This window comes from Rhinolophus sinicus, linkage group LG03 (assembly GCF_036562045.2).
Source record: "Rhinolophus sinicus isolate RSC01 linkage group LG03, ASM3656204v1, whole genome shotgun sequence".
Taxonomy (NCBI): domain Eukaryota; kingdom Metazoa; phylum Chordata; class Mammalia; order Chiroptera; family Rhinolophidae; genus Rhinolophus; species Rhinolophus sinicus.
Genome location: NC_133753.1, coordinates 36,371,871 through 36,394,360, shown reverse-complemented (window position 1 = coordinate 36,394,360; position 22,490 = coordinate 36,371,871). Strand labels below are relative to the sequence as shown.

General features: G+C 40.5%; 1 protein-coding gene across 3 annotated transcripts in view; it reads right to left on the bottom strand.

Annotated features, from left to right (window-relative positions):
* The window catches only part of SLC35F4 (solute carrier family 35 member F4), a 243,541-nt gene that overhangs the window by 181,810 nt on the left and 39,241 nt on the right, over positions 1-22,490 (bottom strand). The window contains exon 1 of one of the 3 annotated variants that reach the window (XM_019725798.2): positions 44-419. The exons of 1 other annotated variant lie outside the window; for it this stretch is intronic. In XM_019725798.2, the coding sequence (XP_019581357.2) occupies positions 44-146 (103 nt within the window). In that variant the 5' untranslated portion in view covers positions 147-419. Of the gene's footprint in view, positions 1-43; positions 420-22,490 lie in introns of those variants that run through there. One more of the 3 variants, XM_019725797.2, reaches the window with a different exon arrangement.

The window sequence follows — 22,490 nt, the reverse complement described above, 5'->3', positions numbered from 1 at the left end:
CCCCCTCCGGCGCTTCGAGCAGGGCAGCCCCGCGACATCTTACTTTTCTGGCTGGAGTAACCCGGGTAATAGCCATAGTAGCCTGTGATCCGCAAGATCCGGTCCTCGATGGTGGCCACCCCGTTGGGAGCCGCCTTGACATCCATAGAGAGCGTGGGGCGGCGGCCCCGGGCGCGGCGGGGAGGAGAGCGCAGCGCAGGGCGGGAGAACTGGTGCAGGTGCCTCCACCGGTGCTGATGTTGCAGCTGGTGCTCCTGCGCCCGGGCTCTGATTCCACCGTCCGGCGCAGCACAGGCTCCGCATCACAGCAGCGGCGGCGGCGGAGCAGCCCCCACTCTGGCCGGCCTCTCTGTCAGCCTGGCAGCTCTCCCGCCCGCCACCCGGCGCTCTGCTGCCCGAACAGCGCCCCCTCACCTCGGACGCCCACCGCTGCCAGGGCCGGTGTGGGCGCCCCTCCTGGCCGCCAACTCTCATCATTAACCCTTTTGCGTCCCTTTTCGAAAGAGTAGACATCCCCCCAACCCCACCTGACATAAGGGAAGAGAAGGTGAGACGGTGGCAGGGTCTCAGAGAGGAGGGGTGGGGGTGGAAGAGACCCAAGCGGAACCCAGGGCTGTTAATGCAAGAGGTGCACACTGTCGCTCAGGGAGATGACACCTCCAGGGCGCCCCCGGGCCTTGGTCCACGTTTGGCGTCTACACCACCTGGGATCTGCTGATATATACAAGCGTTTGCAGGCGTTAATCAGTTCTCGCAACTTGCCTAGACGACGGAGAGTCTTTTTTTTTTTTTTTTTTTTTAAGAAATGAAAAGAAAAATGAGGCCCCAGCAGGTGGTACGTGGAGTGAGTATCCAGGTATTGTGGACACAAAGGCTTTAAGAGATCAAGCGACAACCACGTCTGACAGTCTAGGTCCGGACCTTCCATCCTCTCAATGAAAACATCAAAGGCTTGGGAGGCTCAGCTGCGCACAGCATGTTTATTTTGCCAATTCCAAACGCCCTGAGGAGAAACGATTTTCTCCTTTACTACCAAAACCATCAGGGGGAAGCCCTTCAAAGCTGAATATCTGGACCGGTGAAAGTTTTAGCTACAGTCTGGGGACTTTCCATCTGAGTCTGGAATGTCCTTGAAGCTGTGTGTTCTGAACACCCTCCCCTCGAGTGTGACTCTGCTTTGGCGAGAGACCCACCGAATTAGTCAGTGAGCCATGGGAATGATCCCTCTATTCAGTCTGCTGTCACAGCCTCCTGAAAAATAACCTTCCAAGTTTCATCTCGGAAACTAAAGGGTGTGAGGGTGGAGGTAAGGTGTCAGCTCATAGTTTAGCGGTCATTATCCAGAGCCAGTTTAAGACACCCCTGCCAGATCTCACATTTCTAAAGTTTAGGGGGATAAAAACAAAAACAAAACCAACAAAAACACATGAACCACAGTGCCTCCTCAGAAACCTCTAATGAATCAATCACACTATTCTGCCTTCAAGCACTTTCCACACTGTGTGTGGGTCCTTAAGATGGAGGAAATATATATACTTTTTAAAAAAAAGATGGATAGGTTTAAGCATATTAAAATGCAATATGACATTTCACAACGTGTGAAGGGTTTTCATCCAGACACAAAACCTAGCACAGGATTTTGAGAGTGGAGTGAATCTGAGAAGATTGTGCCTGGGACGAGAGTTCATAGAGAATCCAATTTCCTCCCACATCTGCTTTCTGGGCTAGGAAAGATGGAAGTTTGGAAGGAAGGAAAAGGTCAGCATGAACTTAAAGGAAAAAGCAACTCCAGTGCAATGGTGGGGAGTTAACCATTTAAAGCAAAAATGAAAGAATAATGCCTCTACATTCCGCTACCCCCCACCATGAAGCAATTTTCAGCAAACATTTATTATTTTTATTGTTTTTGTTTCTGTGGAAAACCTTGTATAAAATGTATGCATTGCACACAGTAAAATGGGTTGATCTCATTAATTTAAGATGTCCTTTTTTATTAGTTTCTATAAAACAAATTTGTCTATATTATATCTAATATGTGTTTAATAACATCATAATCTGTAGCATATTGATATATAAATTCAATAAGAGAAATTAAGAAATAACTCAAGCAAAACCTAATATAACAAGAATATGAATATGCAGACTTTAAAGACAAGTGGTTTTGTCTAATTAATGTTTATAATTTATCTTCCCATAATTAATGTATTTAAATTCTAAATTACACTTATTGTGTAAGTTGTTGCCTTCTTGTTAGTTTTGCTTTGTTTTCACAAATTTCCAGAGAAGTAGGCAAAAATGCATTAAGTGGATCTCATCATTCATACAAATAGCAAGGTCAGCATAAATACAAATAATGTAAATATTATACCCACAAGAGTCTGTTTCTAAAAACAATTATAGAAATTCTCAGACTGACCTGGAAATTCATTTTTTAAAAGCAGAGCATGTGCAAATGACTCTGTAATCATCTGTAATAAGGTAACTAAAACAGTAAATTAAAGCAGTTGCTATAATCTAGGACACATTTTTTTTAATGCAACAGAAATTCTACAATTATAAATTGATCAACAACAATGAGAAGTAAATTCTGCTAGTGATAAGCACTCTGGTGCATTTGACAAGTTTTTTAACCTTTCAAGTGTCATTTTAGACATCATTAAAAATTTATAGAAATTATTTTGAGGGGAGGAGAATTTTTTAAAAAACCTTTCTATAGGTTTGCCTGCTCAGTCTACCAGGTTTTGGAAACCCAAATACAAAAATTCAAATTTACAAATGGTGAATTATCAATGTGCCTAAAATCTATTCTGAAAAGAATGAAGAAAGATATAATTAAACAAATAAAGACTGAAGGTGGTTATTTGATTCACAATATGGTTCCTTATAGTAGCCAGTGTCACAGAGTCAATTTTCCTAGTAAATCAATTTCCCAAGTATATCATAATTTGATTTATAAAAATTTTGTTTGTCTGCAACTTTTTAGGAATACTTCCATGCCTAAGCACAGGGCATCTGTCTGTGATTCCAAGTGAGGTTTGATATCTGGACCACATTTATTTTGATCATCTATTCAAGTTAGATTAGATATTTATACTAATCAAGTATACTATCGAGTATAAATCGAGTATTTATACTAATCGAGTAAATTGGCTATTTGTTTTGTTTAAAAAAACAAAAAGCCAAATCATTTGTAAAATAGTTCATGTGATAGTCAGTCTTTGTGTCTGTTGTTAAAAGAACTATACCAAGTAATAATATTTAAAACTAAATTGATCACTAGATATACATTCTAATTCAAAGATAACAGTCTATCATAAAATCATTTTAAAATACCACATCAACCTTTACACCTTGGAAAGTTTAGTAAAATAAAAATCCATGGAATCCAGTCTTCCTTACTCTGATTGGCAGCTAGAGGTCAGAAAATCTGGTGTTTAAGTCCTCTTTCCATGGCAGGAACAAGTCACTTAATCTTTTCAAACACCTATTCAGAGTTACCAGTGAAAGATGCTGAAAGAAGGGTAAAAGGTTATTTCCTCCAGGAAGCTAATATACTCGTAGTATACCTACCTCCTTGAGCTAAGAGTAATTTGACTGTTGGAGAGCCAAGACTGTTTAAGCTTTAATAAGCAAGGCCCAGTGTTGTCTTGTACAATCATCAGCGCTACTTACAAAGAGTTGACCTCATGTGGTTTGCACAGTTTGTGTTTAAAAGCATCTGGCATCTCGCCAACCAGGTGATAAGCACTGGCATCTGGGAAGAAAAAAAAATTAGTTTTCATATTCTATTTTCAGGAAAGCCATTTTGAGTATTTCACCACCAAGTTGTCAGCTACCCCATTGGGAATGCCAGCACTGCCTTTTTATTCCAATCTTAGGTAATCGTAGGCACACGGATAATTCACTGTTTGTAAATTTGAATTTTTGTATTTTGGTTTCTGAAACCTGATAGACTGAGCAGGCAAACATATAGAAAGGTTTTAAAAAAAATTCTCCTCCCCTCAAAATAACTTACCTTTCAGCTCATGGTAAGACCAAACGGGATTGGGAGATCAGCACTCAGTAGCTGCCTGAGAAGTCAGGGTAGAGTCTACTCGACATTGACCTCCAGTGCCAGGCTCCATCAGAGGACTATTTATGAGGTCCAACTCTTTGGAAATGCATCAAACTTCTTTGGAGAAAGTCTTAAGTAATTTCAACAAATTCAACTTCTAAAATTTGTCTATGATCTCTCTCTCTCTGTCTTTCTCTCTCTCTCTCTTTTTCTCTCTCTCCCTCTCTCCCTCTCTCCCTCCCTCCATTCTTGCCTGTCTGTCTCTGTCACTGTCTTCCTCTGTTTTCCTCTCCTCCTTCTCCCTCAGCCATATAACATAGTGGTTTAGAGCACAGACTTTGGAGCCAGTCTGCCTGGGGCCAAATCTCACCATTTCCTAGTTGTGTAACCTTGGATAAATCTCTCAAACTCTCTATGATTCAATGTTCTCATCTGTAAAATAAAAATATTGTAGCTATTGTACCTACCATGTTTCCCGAAAATAAGAACTAGCCAGACAATCAGCTCTAATGCATCGTTTGGAGCAAAAATTAATATATTATAGTAAAATAAGACCGGGTCTTAATTAATTTTTGCTCCAAACGACGCATTAGAGCTGATTGTCCGGCTAGGTCTTATTTTCAGGGAAACGCGGTGTTTCATGAAACTGTTGTGAAGATTAAATGAGTTTATATTTATAAAGAGCTCATAACCGTCATTGGCATACAGTAAGCATCATAAATGCTAGCTATTGTTATTTTTTTGTTTTATGCATATATAGAACCATCTGAGCTTCAGTTTTCTCCTCTGTAAATGGGCTCATACTCTCTACTTAATACTGTGACTGTGATGGTTAAGTGAGATAACATATGAAAATATCTTACCAAGGCCTGGCACATAGTAGGTGCACAATAAATATCAATTTTCTTCTCCCAACTCCACCCTTGTTCTGATACTTGTTTATTACTAAAGTTAATTCACACTTTACTAGGAATACCTAAGAATTGTTGGAAATTTACATTACTAGGAATTTCTCTGTGGCAGTTGCTTTCACAAGTCTCCTTTAATCCTTTCAACCATGGCAATAATCACATGAAGCAGATCTTGGAATCACTTTGGCAGACCATGGGAAGAGGTAGGCTGCTGAATGGAAGTGCTTTACAGAAAGAGAAGCTGCTCAGGGTCAGCAGTTCTTCCTGTCCTTTGAGAAGATCCGAGGACACAGCATTGACTTCAAACTGAGAATGGGACAAAGGCTGGTGGTCCCCAGGTATGGGCGGGACTTGGGTCCTGGTTGATGACAGTGTCCCAGGGAAGTGGAGTGACCTCAGGGGGATCACAGTGGGGAACCCTGAGGGAGGCTGGGCCATTAGTCCTGGGCTTTCCAGCATTGGCAGAGATTCTGTTGCTTCCACTGTCGAATGCGGGCTTAACTAGTGGACGCCTCAGCAGTGACGATCGACTGAAGACCAGAGTGATCTCTCCTTACTGCAAAACCCTGCAGCAGGGGAGCCCCAATAATACTGAGACTGCATTTTCCACTATTCTTATGGAGAATGTGGACTCAGTAAGATTTACAGTAAATTAAAGCTAATGAAGATATTTGTAGCATTTCGAATAGCTGTGTTGGTAGTTATACATTGAAATCTGGTATGTGTTCAGATGACAAATAAGACTTTCTGTAATTTAAACATCTAAAATGCCATGTATGTCACAACCTCAAACCGACTGTATATTATTTATCCCACAAGACTTTCTGTGATATTACCTGTTAAAAAGGCCAAACCTGCTGTGGTAGTCATTGGTACTCTGCCAAATATCTCTTTCTCGCCCATTTTATGTGTAGCACGGCATTGCACTTTCTGCCCCCTTGTGGTTGTGTGAGGGCTGTTGACCGATTCTAGTTCTTAACAAAAGGGACAATGATTGTATCCTGGCCAGAGCTAATCTAATATAAGCCACTTGGAATTTTCTTTTTTCCTCCGGCAGGATAACCATCAACATTCAAGATGATGTTGACACATAAAAAGCCATGTTACTAAAAAATTAAAATCAAAAGGAATTTTAATTTCTTCCGTAAACACTACATTTAATTTTCAAATCTCATTCTGTTTATCCTTTGTTTTCCGAAGATGTACTATGCATGTTCAAGTATCAGCAGTTCCTGAAGCAATTTATCAATAAATGACACTGAAGACAGACTAAATTGCTGAAAAGAAACATTATGGGTGGTATGGAAAATCAGAGAGAATAGAAAATTTAAAACTCATCAGTAAGACAGCCCACAATATATGTCCAATACATTCACATCTTGAATAATTATTGCCAAAAGCAATCTCAAGAATGACTTTGCCTTTTAGCTTCAAGAATTACTAATTTGCAAGAAATATGTTCACAAGCTTTTTATTTCATTATGATTTTCAATGTCAGTGATACCCATTAATAAAACTTGCCCTTCAAATACCCCAAGATAATGCAGACCATCAGCACTGAAGTGGACATATATCTTTTTTTCTTTCCTGGCTACCCAGCTGATTTAGAGGAGGCTCCTAACTTACCAGAAAGAGTACCTTTCTCAAAAGAAAAGCTAAAAGGTTGTTTCAAATAACTTTTCTGTTCCCATTCACTTCCCTACTTTCACCTTGGCAGTGACCAACTCTGTGTGGGTTCCCACCGACTTCACACAGACACAGCCTGGCAGTGCCTCACCTCCTGCGAATGCCATGCACCTCCAGCCCGCTGCCCCAGGGCTTCCCTGTTGCTGAGCCATAAAAGTGCATCTGCTTGGATCAAGCACGTGCAACCCGAAAGTGCAAGGGACACAGGTAATACGGGCAAATGTGCAATCATGGGAGAAGGGAGCTGGGATAGAAATTCTTCTTCATTCTATTCTGAATAGACTAACCTGAGAAGCTGTCATTTATGCAGCCTCTCCCCCACAAAATAGAGCAATCAGTCAGATCCGTCAGTCTTGATGCCAAAGGATGGTCAACTCGGTAACATGCCTTTGTATTGTTGGGGAAAAGATTGTTAGGATACACAAAATTCAAAAAGTGATGGTGAGAGTAATAGGATTATTCATAATCTTTCATTTTCCAAACTTCCTGAAATATGGTTTTACTAACCTTAAGATGAATGCCACACACACACACACACACACACACACACACACACACACCCCAAACCCTAAAACCCATTCTATTTCATTATTCTCCAATGTGGCTGAGTTTTTATGTGCAATGTGCTGGAGAGTGTCGCCTGTCTGCACATTAATCTCTTCCATAATTACAATTATCTCCTTTCCAGTGAATGTGATGAAGCCTGACTAAAGGTCTCTAATTCTTCTGGCTCTCCGTGTTCTCATAAATAATAAAACAGGGCTCCATGACAACGAATACATAAAAAGTTTTGTAACACCTCAAGGTAGTGTTAAAATTTTCTGATTCTTAAGCTACTAAAATGCTGTAGGTACACTGTTATCTGGGCATAAGTATCACTTGGTTCCTTGTAGAGGAACCATGCCTGGACCGTCACTGCGGTGCTGTTGGAGGAGGTCATTAAGAGGATGACTGCGGGTTGACCTGAGACCTGGATCTGGGCAATCAGAGGCTTCTCACCCCCTCCTCTGTCCTTGGAATGTACAGTCCGCCCACTGTTCCCATAACTGCAGCCATTGTCCAGGATGCCGCCTTGTGAGAGCAACGTGTTCTTGAGACCACCTGCATGTATAACTGAAACCAGTTAAGGCCTTTATACAAACTTTTAAGATCCTGGCAGGCAGGTGTCGCGATCTACTCATCTTGTGGCCCCCCAAATCAAGTCTCGTAAAAAGTTCCCTTGCTTATTAAATCTGCCACCCACCAATCTGGAGTCATCTGCCTCTTTCGTGGGTCTCTCCTTGCCCTCCATGTACAGGGGCCAATTTGCAAATCAACAAATTCCTCTTCATCTGGCTACTGCTGCTCATCCTTCAGTTATTTCTAAAGGGACTTTTACTCTAGGAAGCCTTTTCTGAGCACCCCTTCCTGGAGTGGCCAGGTATTTGCCCCATTAGAGTTCTTTCCATACAGTGTGGTCTTTTCCACACTGTATACTTAAGTGTCTCAATGGCAGGGTCTGCATTTTGTTCACCACCATGTGACCAGTGCTTCTCAGAGTGTCTGGCACATACCAGACAATCAAAATATGTTAAGGGCCACAAGAATCATTATAATAAACAAAACCTTTCACCAGGAGCCTAGGATCACTTTCTTGAAGAGGGTGAGACACAGTCACCCCATATAGGTTGACTTGTTTCAAGACCAGAAAGGTAACAACTCGCCCAGTGCTAAGTTTATAAATGAGGAAATTGAGGCTAAAGAGCCTAAGTCAATGGTTCAAAGGTCCCTCAGCGAGTTGGTAGCAATCCTTCCATTCTCAGTGCACCATCCTTTGCCTGACACGGCATGGTCCCCCCTTCTCCTGTATGGCTTTCCGACTGCTCCTTACGATAATCAGATCCAATCTATCTGCTGTCTCCCACCCGCCCCACACCCTTCCCAATCAGACTATGCACGTTTCTTCTTCCTCTTCTTTTTATTTTCTGGAAGTTATATGAATTATATTTCTGTATAATTCTGGAACCTGGTCACTTATCTAATTTGGTTTCCAGTTGAGTTGAACTGTTACCCTTTGTCTTTTGGGTGGGGGTGGGAATAAATAAATAAATGGTGTATATTCTCTCTAGGTATGAGTAAATGAATAGAATTATATGTTTTCTCATTATAGGATTGATATTTTTAAAATTCACTGCCATAAATAACATGGGTTCATTTTGACATATCTTTTGAGAATCATTAATTATTTAGGAGGTTTGAATCTACTCCCTCATGTGTAATCATCTACTATAATGTTTAGGAGACTTATTTCTTTCTTTCTTTATGATTTAGTTTAAAAAAATCATCATCTGGGTATAAAGAAGGTGGTGAGTGCATATTATTATTTTTCCTTTTCCTTTAACTCCCTTCCTTCCATCTACTACTCTGCTCTACTATCTAGCTTTCACCGCATACCAAGCAACCCAAAATCTTAGTAGCGTAAAATAAAAACCATGTTCACTTTTCATGACCTATTGGTCAGCTGGATGGTTCTACTGATCTGTCCAGGGTTGGCTGATCTTGGCTGGGTTCATTCATGCATCTGTGGTCAGCAGATGGATTAGCTGGGTGCTGAATAGCTTAGGATGGTCTCTCTCATATGTTTAGTGGATGGGGAGACAAGGGACATGTATTTCATCATTGCAGGTAATGCAAGCTGGCCCAGGCTTGTTTAAGACAGCAGTAAAGTCCCAAGAGTAAGAGTCAAGCTTGCAAGGCCTCTCGAGGCCCAGACTCAGAACTGGTACTATATTGTTTCCACCACATTTTCTTGGTAAAACAAGTTACAAGGCTAGCCCAGTTTCAAGGGGTAGAAAAATAGATTCTGCCTCTTGATGGGATTGCTGCAAAAAAAAAACTGTGGCCATTTTTGGATTCTACCACATCCACCAATGTAAATCAATGCCAGGGTTGCAAAACAGATTTATCAGAAACTAGCTGTGAATGTCCTTCCTGCAGAATGTATCCTTTAATAGAATTCCCTGACTCCAGTTAAGCAAAGCATTCTTCCAATTATAGGTTAACAGAGGCAATGTGGAAGTGACTTCATTAAGCAAAATCTGGCATTAAAAGGTTACCCGCAGTGATGAGATTTTTGTCTGAATAGAAGCTGCAGCCTTTTGCACAACATATAATTCCAAACCTTCTGACTTCGAAATGGGGAGCAAGAAGTCAGACACCCACACAGGCTGGGTCCATATGACATTGGTACAATCAGACACAGAATAAGGAAGCTCAGTGAGTTTGACTTGGCAGGGCTATTTTCACAGCCAGGACAAAAGGTGGGGACCTGGAAAGTTGAGGCATTCACTGTGCTTACCCACTGTGGAGGCATTTATCACACTATATAACAAAGATACAATTGACTCCCCCCACCACTAGGTTTCTAGTTTCTTTGGGACATAAATATATATTTAAATCCCTATTTCTTATATATAACACAGAGCCTGGCTGTTGAAGGAAATGCAAGGGGGAGTTATTTTTGTGACTCAGAAAAAGACTACCTACTATAACCACGTTATATTTTTAAATGAATATGTGTAAATACTCTTCTTCCATGTGAGAAATTACAGAAGTACTGGTGAAGATAAGTTACTCCTTACAAACACAGAAAACACTGCTATTCAGCTGAAATCAGGAGAAAGGAGTTGGTGATGCTCAAGTTATAATCTAAAGGAAAAAGGACCAAGAAATGCATGTTCTAACAGAAACCCTTAGACTTTTCAAAAACTTGAATCTAAATTTTAAATTCACAACTAAACATTTAAGAGTATATTTCCAATATTAACTTCCTAACTTCTAGTTCTGGCACAAAGATCCAAAAATTTCTTTTCATATTATTGTAATTATTTATACTCAATCTCATTCCAAAAAGGAATTGACGTGGTTTATAAAGATACCACGTTGCAGGGTTAAAATAATAATAATAACCCAGTAAAGAACGGGGAAGAAAGTAAATTAAAAATAGAAACCAGAAAAATGAAGCCAGAATAAGGACAATAGCTGCCACAAGCTAATACACTTTGTAGAAGCAGCCATAATTTGACTTGGAGTTTCCCAGACCCCAACCTAAAAGGAACTTGTGGTTGCCAGCACTACTCATCCCAGAGCTCAAAACAAAGCTCAGAGAAGCACAAGTCATTTGGAGTGTACACCAAGAGGAAGTTTTTTCAGGATGTTCCTAAAGAGGAGCCCATATCATGTTCTAAACAATGGCCTGAAGAACATCCACAGGAAGATACAAAAGCATATGGCCTGATGGCACAATGTTAAAGCAATTTTGAGTCGAATCACATTGACAATGCACTGCAAACATAGTACCCTCTTATAATGTTTAACTAATCCAAAACTTAAGTTTGGAGACTCATGGGCTATCTATCCTTCAGGGAAGTCTCTGTAAATAGTGATTCTGTCAGATGAGAAACTGGTAAATATCACCAAATCCTGTAGATAATAGCTCCCAATTGGTCTTTTTCTCTCGATTTTTCAATGCCACTACCCGAGGTCAGGCAACCCTCCTCTTAGCTTGAATTACCACACAGCCCTCTAACTGGTTGGTCCAACTCTAATCCATTCCGCAAACCACAGCCAGTCTGCTTTTTCTAAAACAAAGCTCTCTTAAAATGCCTGAATGGCTCCTCCACGGGGTTCTTAGCGTGAATTCCTCACCCCTAACCACTGAATACAAACTTTGATCTCCATCTGTATCTCCAGCCTCAATCCTCTGATCCTTTCATTGCACCTGCTCAAATGAACTCCTCTGAGATTGCTGAGAAAGTCATGCTTTCTGTTACCTCCGGATCTTGAAATGTGCTTGCTGTTCCTTCTCTCTGGAACACTCTCCCTCAATCCTGGCCCCCTGCCTTTGGCACGTTTTCTTCATGTCTCCAGCTAGAAGCTGCTTCTTCAGAAAAGCCCTCTTTACTTGTCTTATCTCCTTCACTTGACTGTAAACGCCACAAGGGCAGCTCCTGGCTCTGTTTTTCTCACCACTGTACTGCCAATGCCTAGCATAGTACCAGGCACTGAGTAGGTGTTTAATAAATATTTGCATAATTGATTGATTGATTGATTGATTAATACTGCTTATGACAGACAAGTCCTTAGAGCCAAATATTCTTTTACTCTTTAAACGAAGATCCATTTACCTATTTTAACAAGCAATAAATCTCAAGATATTTTTGACATTGTCTACTGAATATTGACAGCACACATGCCTACATTGAAAAACATACTACCTCTGCCACCTCCATCCAGGCAGGGTCAAAATTTTCGTCACCAAACAAGTCATAATCCTCTCTTAAACAAGGACATACGGCCAATTGAGGCCCCAACCTTTTATGGTCTTCAAGCATTATCAGAACCTTAGTGTGGAAAAACTTTAAAGTAGGTGCCAAATTTAAAGTTGCCAAATCATGTTTCAAAGAGTTTTGCAAGGTATTTGACATTGCACTTTTTGATAGAATACTGATTTCAGAATCTTATCTTGTCATGCAACAGTAGAAAGAGTCAGGAGACCTAGATTCTATCCTGACTCTGTAATTAACTGCATGTGTGGTCACGCTTCAGTAGGCTGGTCCCTCAAAAGTTACAGCACCAAACAAAAGCAATCTTAAAATACCATTGTCATTTGTAGCATTTAACCTCTTCACACGAAGTACTATCATCATTTTAGGCTTTTAACCTCTGGAATTGAGAAGGACCTCCTAATTTATGTGAAGAAGAATGAATTGAAGTCTGAAAATGAAAAAGAGAAAAAAATAAACTAACTGATTCATGCAGAGAGAACAGACAACTACATAATTTAACAAGATAATAATTTTCATGCAATTTTTAATAGGCTTTCTCTCTGTTTTGATGGGATTCCCACCCCCGAAATTCTGATTTAATTGTCCAGGGTGAGGGTACATCACTGGTATTTTAAACTTTCTCTCTGGTGATTCCAATGTACAGAAGGGTTGAGATGGCAAAAATGAAGACCAGGTTTGGAGTAACGTGGCCATTTCCTTTCCTGAACCCCATTGAAGGTATTAATGTAGTTTCATTTCAGCTAATTTCCTTTTAGTCTCTTTAGGCTCCTCTGTTTTCTAAACCAGTATTTCTTTCTAAATTTTTCGGAAGAATTGCATTTGGTTGTCTGCGTTATTTACATGCTCCAACTAATTTTGAACTTTAAAATCACAAATACAAGGAGAAAGAAAAATTTTCCCTCTGACAAGTCAGGTGACAGCGCTACTAGTAGTAATGGATAAAAATAACTTCCAATTATAGTCCCAGGTTCTTTTACTATTAAGCTGCTTTTCTCAATGTTCTAAATTTAGTTACCACCACAGTCCTTCCATGGCATTTTGATAATATTGACGAACCTAAATCCTTTTATATCAAAGCACTGACAATAACTCTTCTACGTGCTTCTTATTTGCAGGAATCCAATTTAATAAAAGCCAAAGATAATCGGAGCGTCTGTTCTTCCTCAACAGATTTTGGCTTTAAATCATGTATGAAATCACCTTTAAGTGTAGCACTAAATCAAACCAGTAGAGTATGTTTAGTGACTGGATGCAAAGTTTAAAAAATGCACTCTGGTGGGGTAATCTCCAAATATCCACTGGGTTCACCGTTTGGTGAAAATGCTCGAAATGGATTGGATGCTTTTTATAATTAGTCTCCTTTTCACCTAGGAGACACAGACACTAAACCATTCCTCCAAAGAGGATACATTAGTGTTACAGAATAGCATAAAAATACAAAAGAAGGAGCTCCTTCTTTACATCGATCCTAAGGTCTTACGTACAGCACGTCAATGTACACAGAGAGATCTCCCGAAACCAGGTCTCGGCACCCATTGCTCACCCTGGCAAATCAGATATGCAGTTCTTAACGTTTGGAGATTTTATACTAAGATAGTTTTGTTGCTGTGACCAGTATACAACAACAAATAATACTGTGCCCCATGCCATTGGCTGTCCAGGTTCATAGAAACAATTATTAAGTGATTAATCAAGTTACAGCAAAACACAGACGCTAGGAACTTCCATGTTAGAAAACTCTCCTTCTGTGCTTTGGTAAGGATACCACAAGCAGGAGGAATACCAAAGATTTTCCAAAGGATACAATCGTGCATCACAACATGTTTTCTTTAAAATGGCTCATGAGACATGCACACCGTTTTTCCTTACTCTGCAGCGTCTCTTTTCCATCAGAAGGTATTTCATTTCTGCAGTATATACAGACACAGTGACCTAACTAGAGACCTTAAGAATCCCCTGCCCCAAACACACCTTCCAAGCCTTTTCTGTTTGTATGAAAGTCAATATAGTGCAGTACCTAAAGCACAGATTCTGAACCCAGCCTGCCCAGTTCAGCTAAACGCCAGCTATGTCACCATGAGCAAGTTATTTGAACCACACTGTACTTTTGTAATGTGATGCATTACAGATAACTCAGGTAACATAAGTTCTCACTTATGGGGTTGTTATGTGATAGAAATACATTTGAAAGATGCTTAGAACAGTGCCTGGCACAGAGTAAGTGCTGTACAGGTGTCTGCCAGCACTGTTACTGGCAGACTTTATTTCTAGAATTGGTTAGAGTGGGTAACATCCTAAATAAGGTTTATCTCTGCCCTAAACTTAAGTAGGAACTTTTAAAAGCTGACATCTTAATGTAACTTAGAGGTAGGAGACAAATTTTATTCCTGGGGGCTTCTCCTAAATAGCAGGAAGGGTATAGGAAGGAGAAAATAATATAGTTTTTCACCATTCTTCTTCCCTTTACCAAAACGGGTAAGGGAGTCCTCCCAAAGAATCTGACCCTTACCAAAATAAGGGAAAATACGTAATTTCAAAGTTCCTGCTAGTTCTTTGCATAGCTGAAGGTAGAGGTCTGTGTGTTAGGCCTTGCCTTTCGCAAAGCTCCTTACTAAGCTTTTGACCACACAAAAGCAGGTCAGGAACTATTCTGGGGTGGTGAAGGGAAACGTGAAAGCTAAATTCCTAGGCATAATAAAGGAAGAATGAATTGGGTGTTGCACGTTCATCTGGAAGCGAGGACAAGAAAAGAGAGAGGAACCCTATCAAGGTAAAAAAGCCAGAAAAAAATTCCATCATAACTGGTTGAGACACTTAAGAATAGCACTATTCTTATGTAGTTCCCTGCTTTTCCACTTATGCTATACTAGGAAACACAAAACCTCTGTTACCCCAAAACACAGCAGCCTTCAGTTAGCCACTCTGTGGGTAATTTAGGGATAAAGCAGTAAAGGAAATTATAATTTCCCTGCGGGACCAGCACTGCAGAGCAGGTTTGCATGGAGGGAGGCCCACAGGCCTGTTTTGAGCAGAGTAGTGCCGTATAAGGTGGTTAACAGCCAGGTAGAAAACCAGTGGAAATGACCACCCTTGTCATGAAGTACATTGGAAGAAGGTCACCCTTGAAGGGAGGGAGGCAGACTCAGGCTATATTCAGGCTCTCTAAGCCCAGGATGCTTTCCCCACACTTTATATGGTAGACTCATGCCAGGTCAACTGTGCTATAGATCATGCACACTGTTCTCTGAAGCTATACTATTGAGCCTGACTAATGGGGTGCTATTATATCACCTTGGGAATTGTGCTACCTGTTAAGGCTGAAAATGGAAAGACAGAGCCCCTCATTGCCTTCTGAATGGGCGGCCTCTCTGAGACTGACGACTGTGGCTTTCACAGGTATCACATTGAAGGATGAGCACCCATCATCTCAGTGAGGAGTTCCAAGGGGATCAGGGAGCTATAAGCTCGGGCCCCTTTTTCTCTCCTGCTGTCAAGGGAACCACTACTCAGAGAGCCCCAGCAATGGAATCCATCCAGGAAAGTGTCAGATGCAAGGCAAGGATTAGCAGAGCCCCTGTCAGCCTACACACAGCCTCTTCTGCACATTATTCTCAAGAGGGAACCTCAACACATCACCTTCCCCTGAGCCACACAAAGGCACAGCTAACTATGCAAAGTTTGTACTTGCCTGCTTCTTGGGGTCAGCTGGCAGGAACACACATACACATACGCACGCACACACACCTGCTCAAGATAATTTCCGTGCAGTAAACCATGGCAAGCACCTTCTACTGCCCCAGAGATGCCAAAGGTCCTGATTCCTTGACCTAATAGACTTCGTAGCCTCTGGCATGTCACTTAAACTCTCTAAAAAGTCCTCCATGGGATTCTTAGTGGTAGAAGACCCGCTCTGCTTAATTAACTTCACTGTGGACGTTATTACCATCTCTTTTCATATTTACTTAAGACAAAGTTGGAGCCAAGGAGGATCTCAGAGGAAAGGAGATTTGCATTTTTTCTGGAGTTCACGCCAAACTACTGAGAAATGTGTTAAAAGCCACAGATCTGAATTACTTTCCATCAGGACAGGAAAGATAAGTTTTCAGAGGCACTTTATAAAACCGCACACCTCTTTCAGCTAGCACTTACGACTATCAACGTCTTCGGCAGGGATGTGAAGAGGACTTCCACCTGCAGCCCCCGCCCCCCCCCCATTGGAAATACAGCAGTAAGAGACACAGACTCTGAAATCTGAAAGACTGGCTTCATCATTTTCTATCTGACAGAGCCATGGGTTCCTTCGCAAAAAGGTAATAATAATATGCTCTACTGAATACATTCATTTTAGTAATTAAATGAAATAATGCACGCAACACACTTAGCACAGTGCCTGGTGCATAGTAAATGCTCAATAAATACTAGGTGTCATTATTACATTGTTGTTGCCATCATCACCATCATCACGTGAGTGATATGGTCTCTCGGAACAGAGACACGGGGAGAACAGGGAATCATGACAGAGAAGTTAGACTATTTGTACTTTGTTCCAAATTGGAAAAGCAGGAACAAGAAAGTCATTTGATTCTTGTTTTTGAGACTACTTTATCTTGTCAAATACTATGTAGTGCTTACTATGTGCCAATTACTGCTCTCAACATAGAACTTAATAAATCAAAATTCATTCAATTTCAAGTATCACTAATTTGATAACAGTATACTACATACATCATATTGAAATTTTTGTTATAATGCCAAATATAAATAATTTGGAGAACGCATATGCTTTTCGTTTATACATTCTAAGAATACTAACGGAACACTCCTATAGGCCATGAGCCCGCCCTGGTGCTGGTCACTGGGATAATAACGTTGAATAAGACGGAAAAGTTGCCTGCTCCAAATTTGTATCCCGCTGAGATGTTTGACATCACCAATCACCCTGCTTTGCTTTCTGAATAAAGTTTCAATCTAGACCAAATTTAAGATAGTCGAACCATTTATTTAGCGTGCAGACTTGGTTGTGACCTATGTTAAGTATTTGGCTTCCAGAGGCAGTTTGTCAGTGATTCCCAGGAAGTACACTCAGCCCGGATGACCAGGCAGGATCGGTCACATTGCCAAGTGACGATGCAGCAGGAAGGGCTCAGCGTCCAATACCGGGTATCTGTCAGGATCAACAACGGCAGGGACACGGGAGCGAGAGCCTTCCTGGCTGACTCGAACTGGAGCAGGCAGCAGAGACGCTTGGAGTACTCCCTGGAGCACTGCTTCAAGCTGTGTGACACAGCTGGGCAGGGCCCCTGGAACAGGGGAAGGTGGCCGGCAGCGATCTCCGCTGGCTGATTCCTGTTCATCAGGCACATTGGTCAGACAAGGCAGTGCGAGCAGAGCAGCTTATCCAAGGCAGGCTGCCTTCCTGCCTCTCCAGTGTGGAGGGGCCTCCTGGCCGGAAGAGTGCCTCTTGCACTGTGCTGACGGTAGGACAAAAAAACACAGGAATATATTTGTGTGCACATTACAGTGACCTTAGTACAAATTGTGCCAGACATTTAAAAAGATGTTATTAAAATGCTGCCTTTGTTATAAGGAGAATATCCTATGCTGCTGCCATTAATACTATTCTTAATCTGCTATGGCCAGAACATATCATTGGCTTCCCCATTCATTCATTCATTCATTTGACAAATGTTCATTGAGCGACTACCTGTGTAAGGCCCTGGGGATACAGTAGCAAGCAAAAGAGATCAAAGTCCTGTCTTTGTAAAGTCTACAGTTAAGTGAGCTGGGTGATCTGTTAGATTACTGTTCAGCAAATATTCACTCCCTTCCATCTCCTGTTGTGGGTGCAGTATTCTTCTCTGCCCCCGTTGACACTGGACTTGGACATGTAATTTGCTTCACCCGAAAGAATATTAGCAGATGACATGTGAACAAAGACCAACATACTTGGCTCTTGCACTCCTGTCTTTCTTCCTAAGAATATGCTTTGCATAGCCACCAGCCCAAGGAGGATGAGGGGACATATGGAGCAGATAGGAACCCACCCACCTTGGAGAGAAGCCTCAGTGACCAAGAGCCTAAAACAAAACTGCCCAGCTGATGCCAGCCTAGATTAGCTGAATCAATTGACTGTAGTTGACCTACAGACCCATGAGCATGAGAACAAATGCTTGTTTTTGTAAGCTTCTGAGTTTGGGGATGGTTTATTATACACATAATCATGGCGATAACTCTTTTTATGGCAATAACGCAGAGCCAAACAAAGCAAGAAAATGTTCAACGTTTTGAAAGTTTGATTATAAGGTGTGACTTATTTTCTATGAAAGAAAAATTATATCCCAGTAGAGATAGTTTGGAAAACATCAAGTTTCTTATCCTGTTTCTGTGGTTGTAACCCCCTCTCCCCATGTCAGATCTGCATAGGGGCTTCATTTATCAATATCCCTTATCCTGGATATAAATCAGAGGGAGTCTAGGTCTCTCTGAAAAACCTATACACAAACTGTTTTGCCCAACACGCTCACCACTGTATGCCTAGTTTTGTGGATTCATATTTTAAGCAAGCTGTGAACAAATTAGAGAAGATTTAGAAAAAGATGAGAAATGTTATCCAAGGTCTTGTAAATGAGGCATGAAACCATGGGAAAGCAGAGTGCTAGGCTTGTAATAGAGACTCTGTAAATATTGCTGATTGATGTTAAAGGAGAAAAATTAAAGGAACAAGATAACAGTTTTCCCAAAAATATAAATGTGAAATATATTGGCAAACTCTTTTGTCTCCTACACTAAGGAGCAAACAAAAATAAGCAAACTATTTTTAGTAGGATCATTCTAGATTAGACACAGCAGAAAAGAATTTCAGTTGAAACACTTTTCTAGGGAAGGCTCAATATTGCCTCTGGTTAACTTGTTTAACATGAGGATAAGCAAGGGATGTTGGGGCCCTGATCAGAATCAGAGGAATGTATCAAATTACTGTTTCCCCAGTATTTCCAGGTTGTGTATCTCTTTGATGCAGTGAAAAACCCCATAGACCACATCCTCTGTTCACTCATGTAAGCAACAAAAAAGATTGAAAAAAAACAAAAACTCAGTGGATCTAATGGGAAAATTGAAGTTTCCTTTGAGATGCCCTGCTACGATGGTATCTTTTATTTCAAAAATAGATATGCGTTCATTTATTTAACAAAATTTCATTAAGCATTTACTATGTGCCTGGCACTGTTTTTATGCAGTTTAAATACTGCAGTAAAATATGTCACCTGCCCCCATGGGGTTTACAGTCTATCACAAGTGTGGCTGAGAGTAGAAATAATAATACAAATACAGTATATTGAGCTGATTGCTTTAAGACCCTGGGTCTATAGTTCTTACATTATTAGAGGTAAGGCCTGCAAATTTATGGTTTCTAAACATACAAGAATATGACTATAAGAATCATTTTCCAAAAATCTATGTTTTCATTGGTTATTCATGACATTCTAAAGTTTTAAGATAAAGTTAGTTTTGGAGGAGTTTCTCATGTTTTTGTCTAAGTGCATTTTCCTTCATCTTTTTACTTCTAATCAATAAGGAAAGATATCAGGAAAACGTGGTCTGAGCAGCCCGCGGCAACCCCACCACGCCATATTGTAGGGAGGATCTGGGACTAAGCATGTACACTGGGCGCCCCGTTTTGTGAAGACTGTGTCTAGAAACATTAGTCAGATGTCACTTTTGTTTTTTGAGTTTTTTTAAATATTTTTTTTTTATTAAGATCAGGTGTACAAAACAACATAATGATTAGACATTTATTCCCCTCACAAAGTGATAACCCCCCCAAGTCTACTACCCCTCCGATACTGTACACAGCTATTACAATACTGTATATATACACACATATATATAAAACTATAATTGATATTCAATATTATTTTATATTAGTTTCAGGTGTACAGTGCAGTTGTTAGGCATTTCTATAATCTATGAAATGATCCCCCTGGTAAGTCCAGGACCCATCTGACACCCTACAGTCTTTACTGCATTAGTTATATTCCCCCGACTGTATTTCACATCCCCATGACTATTTTGTGACTACCAATTTGTACTTCCTAATCCCTTCACCTTCTCCCCCATCCCCGAACCCCCTCCCATGTAGCAACCATCAGTTGTTTCTCTGTATCCATGAGTCTAGTTCTCGGGTTATTTTGCTCGTTTATTCTGTTCTTTAGATTCCACACACAAGTGAGATCATATGGTATTTGTCCCTCTCAGTCAGACGTCACTTTTGGTCTCATTGGAAGACTAGCTTCTTGACATCCTTTCGCCACACTGTCTCCCAGAGGATTCCAGGAGTGGTAGTCTGGCTGCATAGCCAAGGCCGGCATGCAGAGGGTATGGCTTCCTATTGACCAAGTCCATTAACACATTACAGGCAGCTAAAAGGTGTGCCAGAAATAATTCCACTCTTCTATCCATAGTTCCTGAACCATTTGGCAGGAGAGAAAACTGCCTGGCAGATGATACAGGAACAATTCATTTGAAGTTTCAACACTGATTATAGTTATCAATACCCAATAGTCTGCTTCTAGTGAAGAATTAAGCATGAATGACAATTTTTGTTTTGCATCTGACACACAAAATGACTTGGATTAGCACCTTGGTATTAAAAGCAATACTCGCGACTGGTATTTTTTACAAAGTTATGGAACCAGTCATATGCTTCACACAATGTGCAGAACCATCTTCTTTTTTCCTCAAAGAGCAGATTGTTCTCCCTATACACTCCTCTAGGTTTTAGCAGCCTGCAAACCTGTAGGGACAACATGGTTTTCTAAAATTTGACTTGTAAAAACCGAAAAAATCTGTGAATAGTTTTTATTATAGGTTATAGTTAGTTTATATCACCCTTTTGCTAGCTTAAAAGAACAAAAATAACACCCAAAGGATAGAATTGAAGATAGCAGATAAATAGTCATGGCTCTAAATGCCCTTCATCAGTTGGGAATCCCAGGTTCGATCTCTTCTACCTGTGTATCGAAACTTTTTAGAAGCTCTGTGGAAGGATAGCAGGGGTGGAACCAAGGCTTGTTTCCTCTCCTGAAGTCACCTTTGCAAGATACAGAAGCAGCAAAGCCCCTTCTAGTGCCCCTTTTGGGGTGCCTTCATGGTCTTCATGAAGTTGTGGGTCTATACACTTATCCATGGAAAAATAGCAATATCCAACATACGCGGAGCACATGGTACGTGTCAGGCGTCATATGCATTATCTCATTTTAACCTGACAATTATCCTTTGAGGTAGATTTGAGTCCCATTTTTCAGATTGTGAAACAAAGGCTTAGAGAGGCTAAGAATGTGCTCCAAGGTCACATAACTAGCAAGTGAAGCAAGCAGGATTCAAATCCAGGTCTATCTGTCTCCAAAGCCCATGCTCTGTATCATTACACCATGCTGTCTCCCAGAAAATCATTTATCTTGTTTCAGAGGCTTGATCCCCTCTGTAAAACTCATCAAGATAGCTTGTGGACAACTCAATTCAAACCCTTTTTGTCCAAACGCCTAACTCATACTGCATGTCCATTTTCCATAATTTTTAGAGGCCTTAGCTCTTGGTAGCTTTTTCCCTCAAAAAGGATGAGGCTATGCTATTTTTAGCCAACATCTCCACACATGCTCTTCTCAGGACTGAAGGACACTAACAGCTATACCAACAGGAGAGGGATGGTCAAGATTTAAGGTTTCGGTCCCAGCAAACTGGCTCTGTATGTGTCCTGCTAACTTGCTGCTCTTTAAGGAAATAAACCGGCAGAACTACAAAATGAGTGAAGGGAATTGAAAGGTACAAATTTCCAGTTTTAAAATAAATAAGTCTTGGAGATGTAATGTACACCATGGTGACTATAGTTAATGATACTGTATTGCATATTTGAAAATTGCTAAGAGAGTAGATCTTAAAATTCTGAACAAAAGAAAAAAATTATAACTATGTGTGGTGATGGATGTTAACTAAACTTACTGTGGTGATCATTTTGCAGTACATATATATATCAAATCACTATGCTGTACACCTGAAACTAAGGTTATATGTCAAGTATATCTCAGTCTTTTTAAATGGCAAAAAAAGAAAAGAGCTAAATGGGGCTTTCCAGTCTAATGGGACCCTCTTTCCCACATCAACCAAACCAAGCAACCCCTCAAATTAGGTGGTGAATGAATTTCAGTGTAACTACGTGATGGTTCAAACCCCTTTCCAAAACAAAATAATCACTGGGATTCTTTTTGTTTTTCATAAAAATTTAAAAGTATTTTCATTTAATTTTTCATTCAGATAACTGAATATAAGCTATATCATACATCCACAACCTTAAATACAGTTAGAAGACGTCCCTGTATTAACTTGCCGAAGTTTTATTAGCCAACTCATAGGAAGATAATGGATGGAAATAGACCATATCAAGTCCCTTACACAATTACACTCTTATGAAACAAGCAAAGAAAATAAATTTAAAATGACAAAACCCAATGGGTAGTA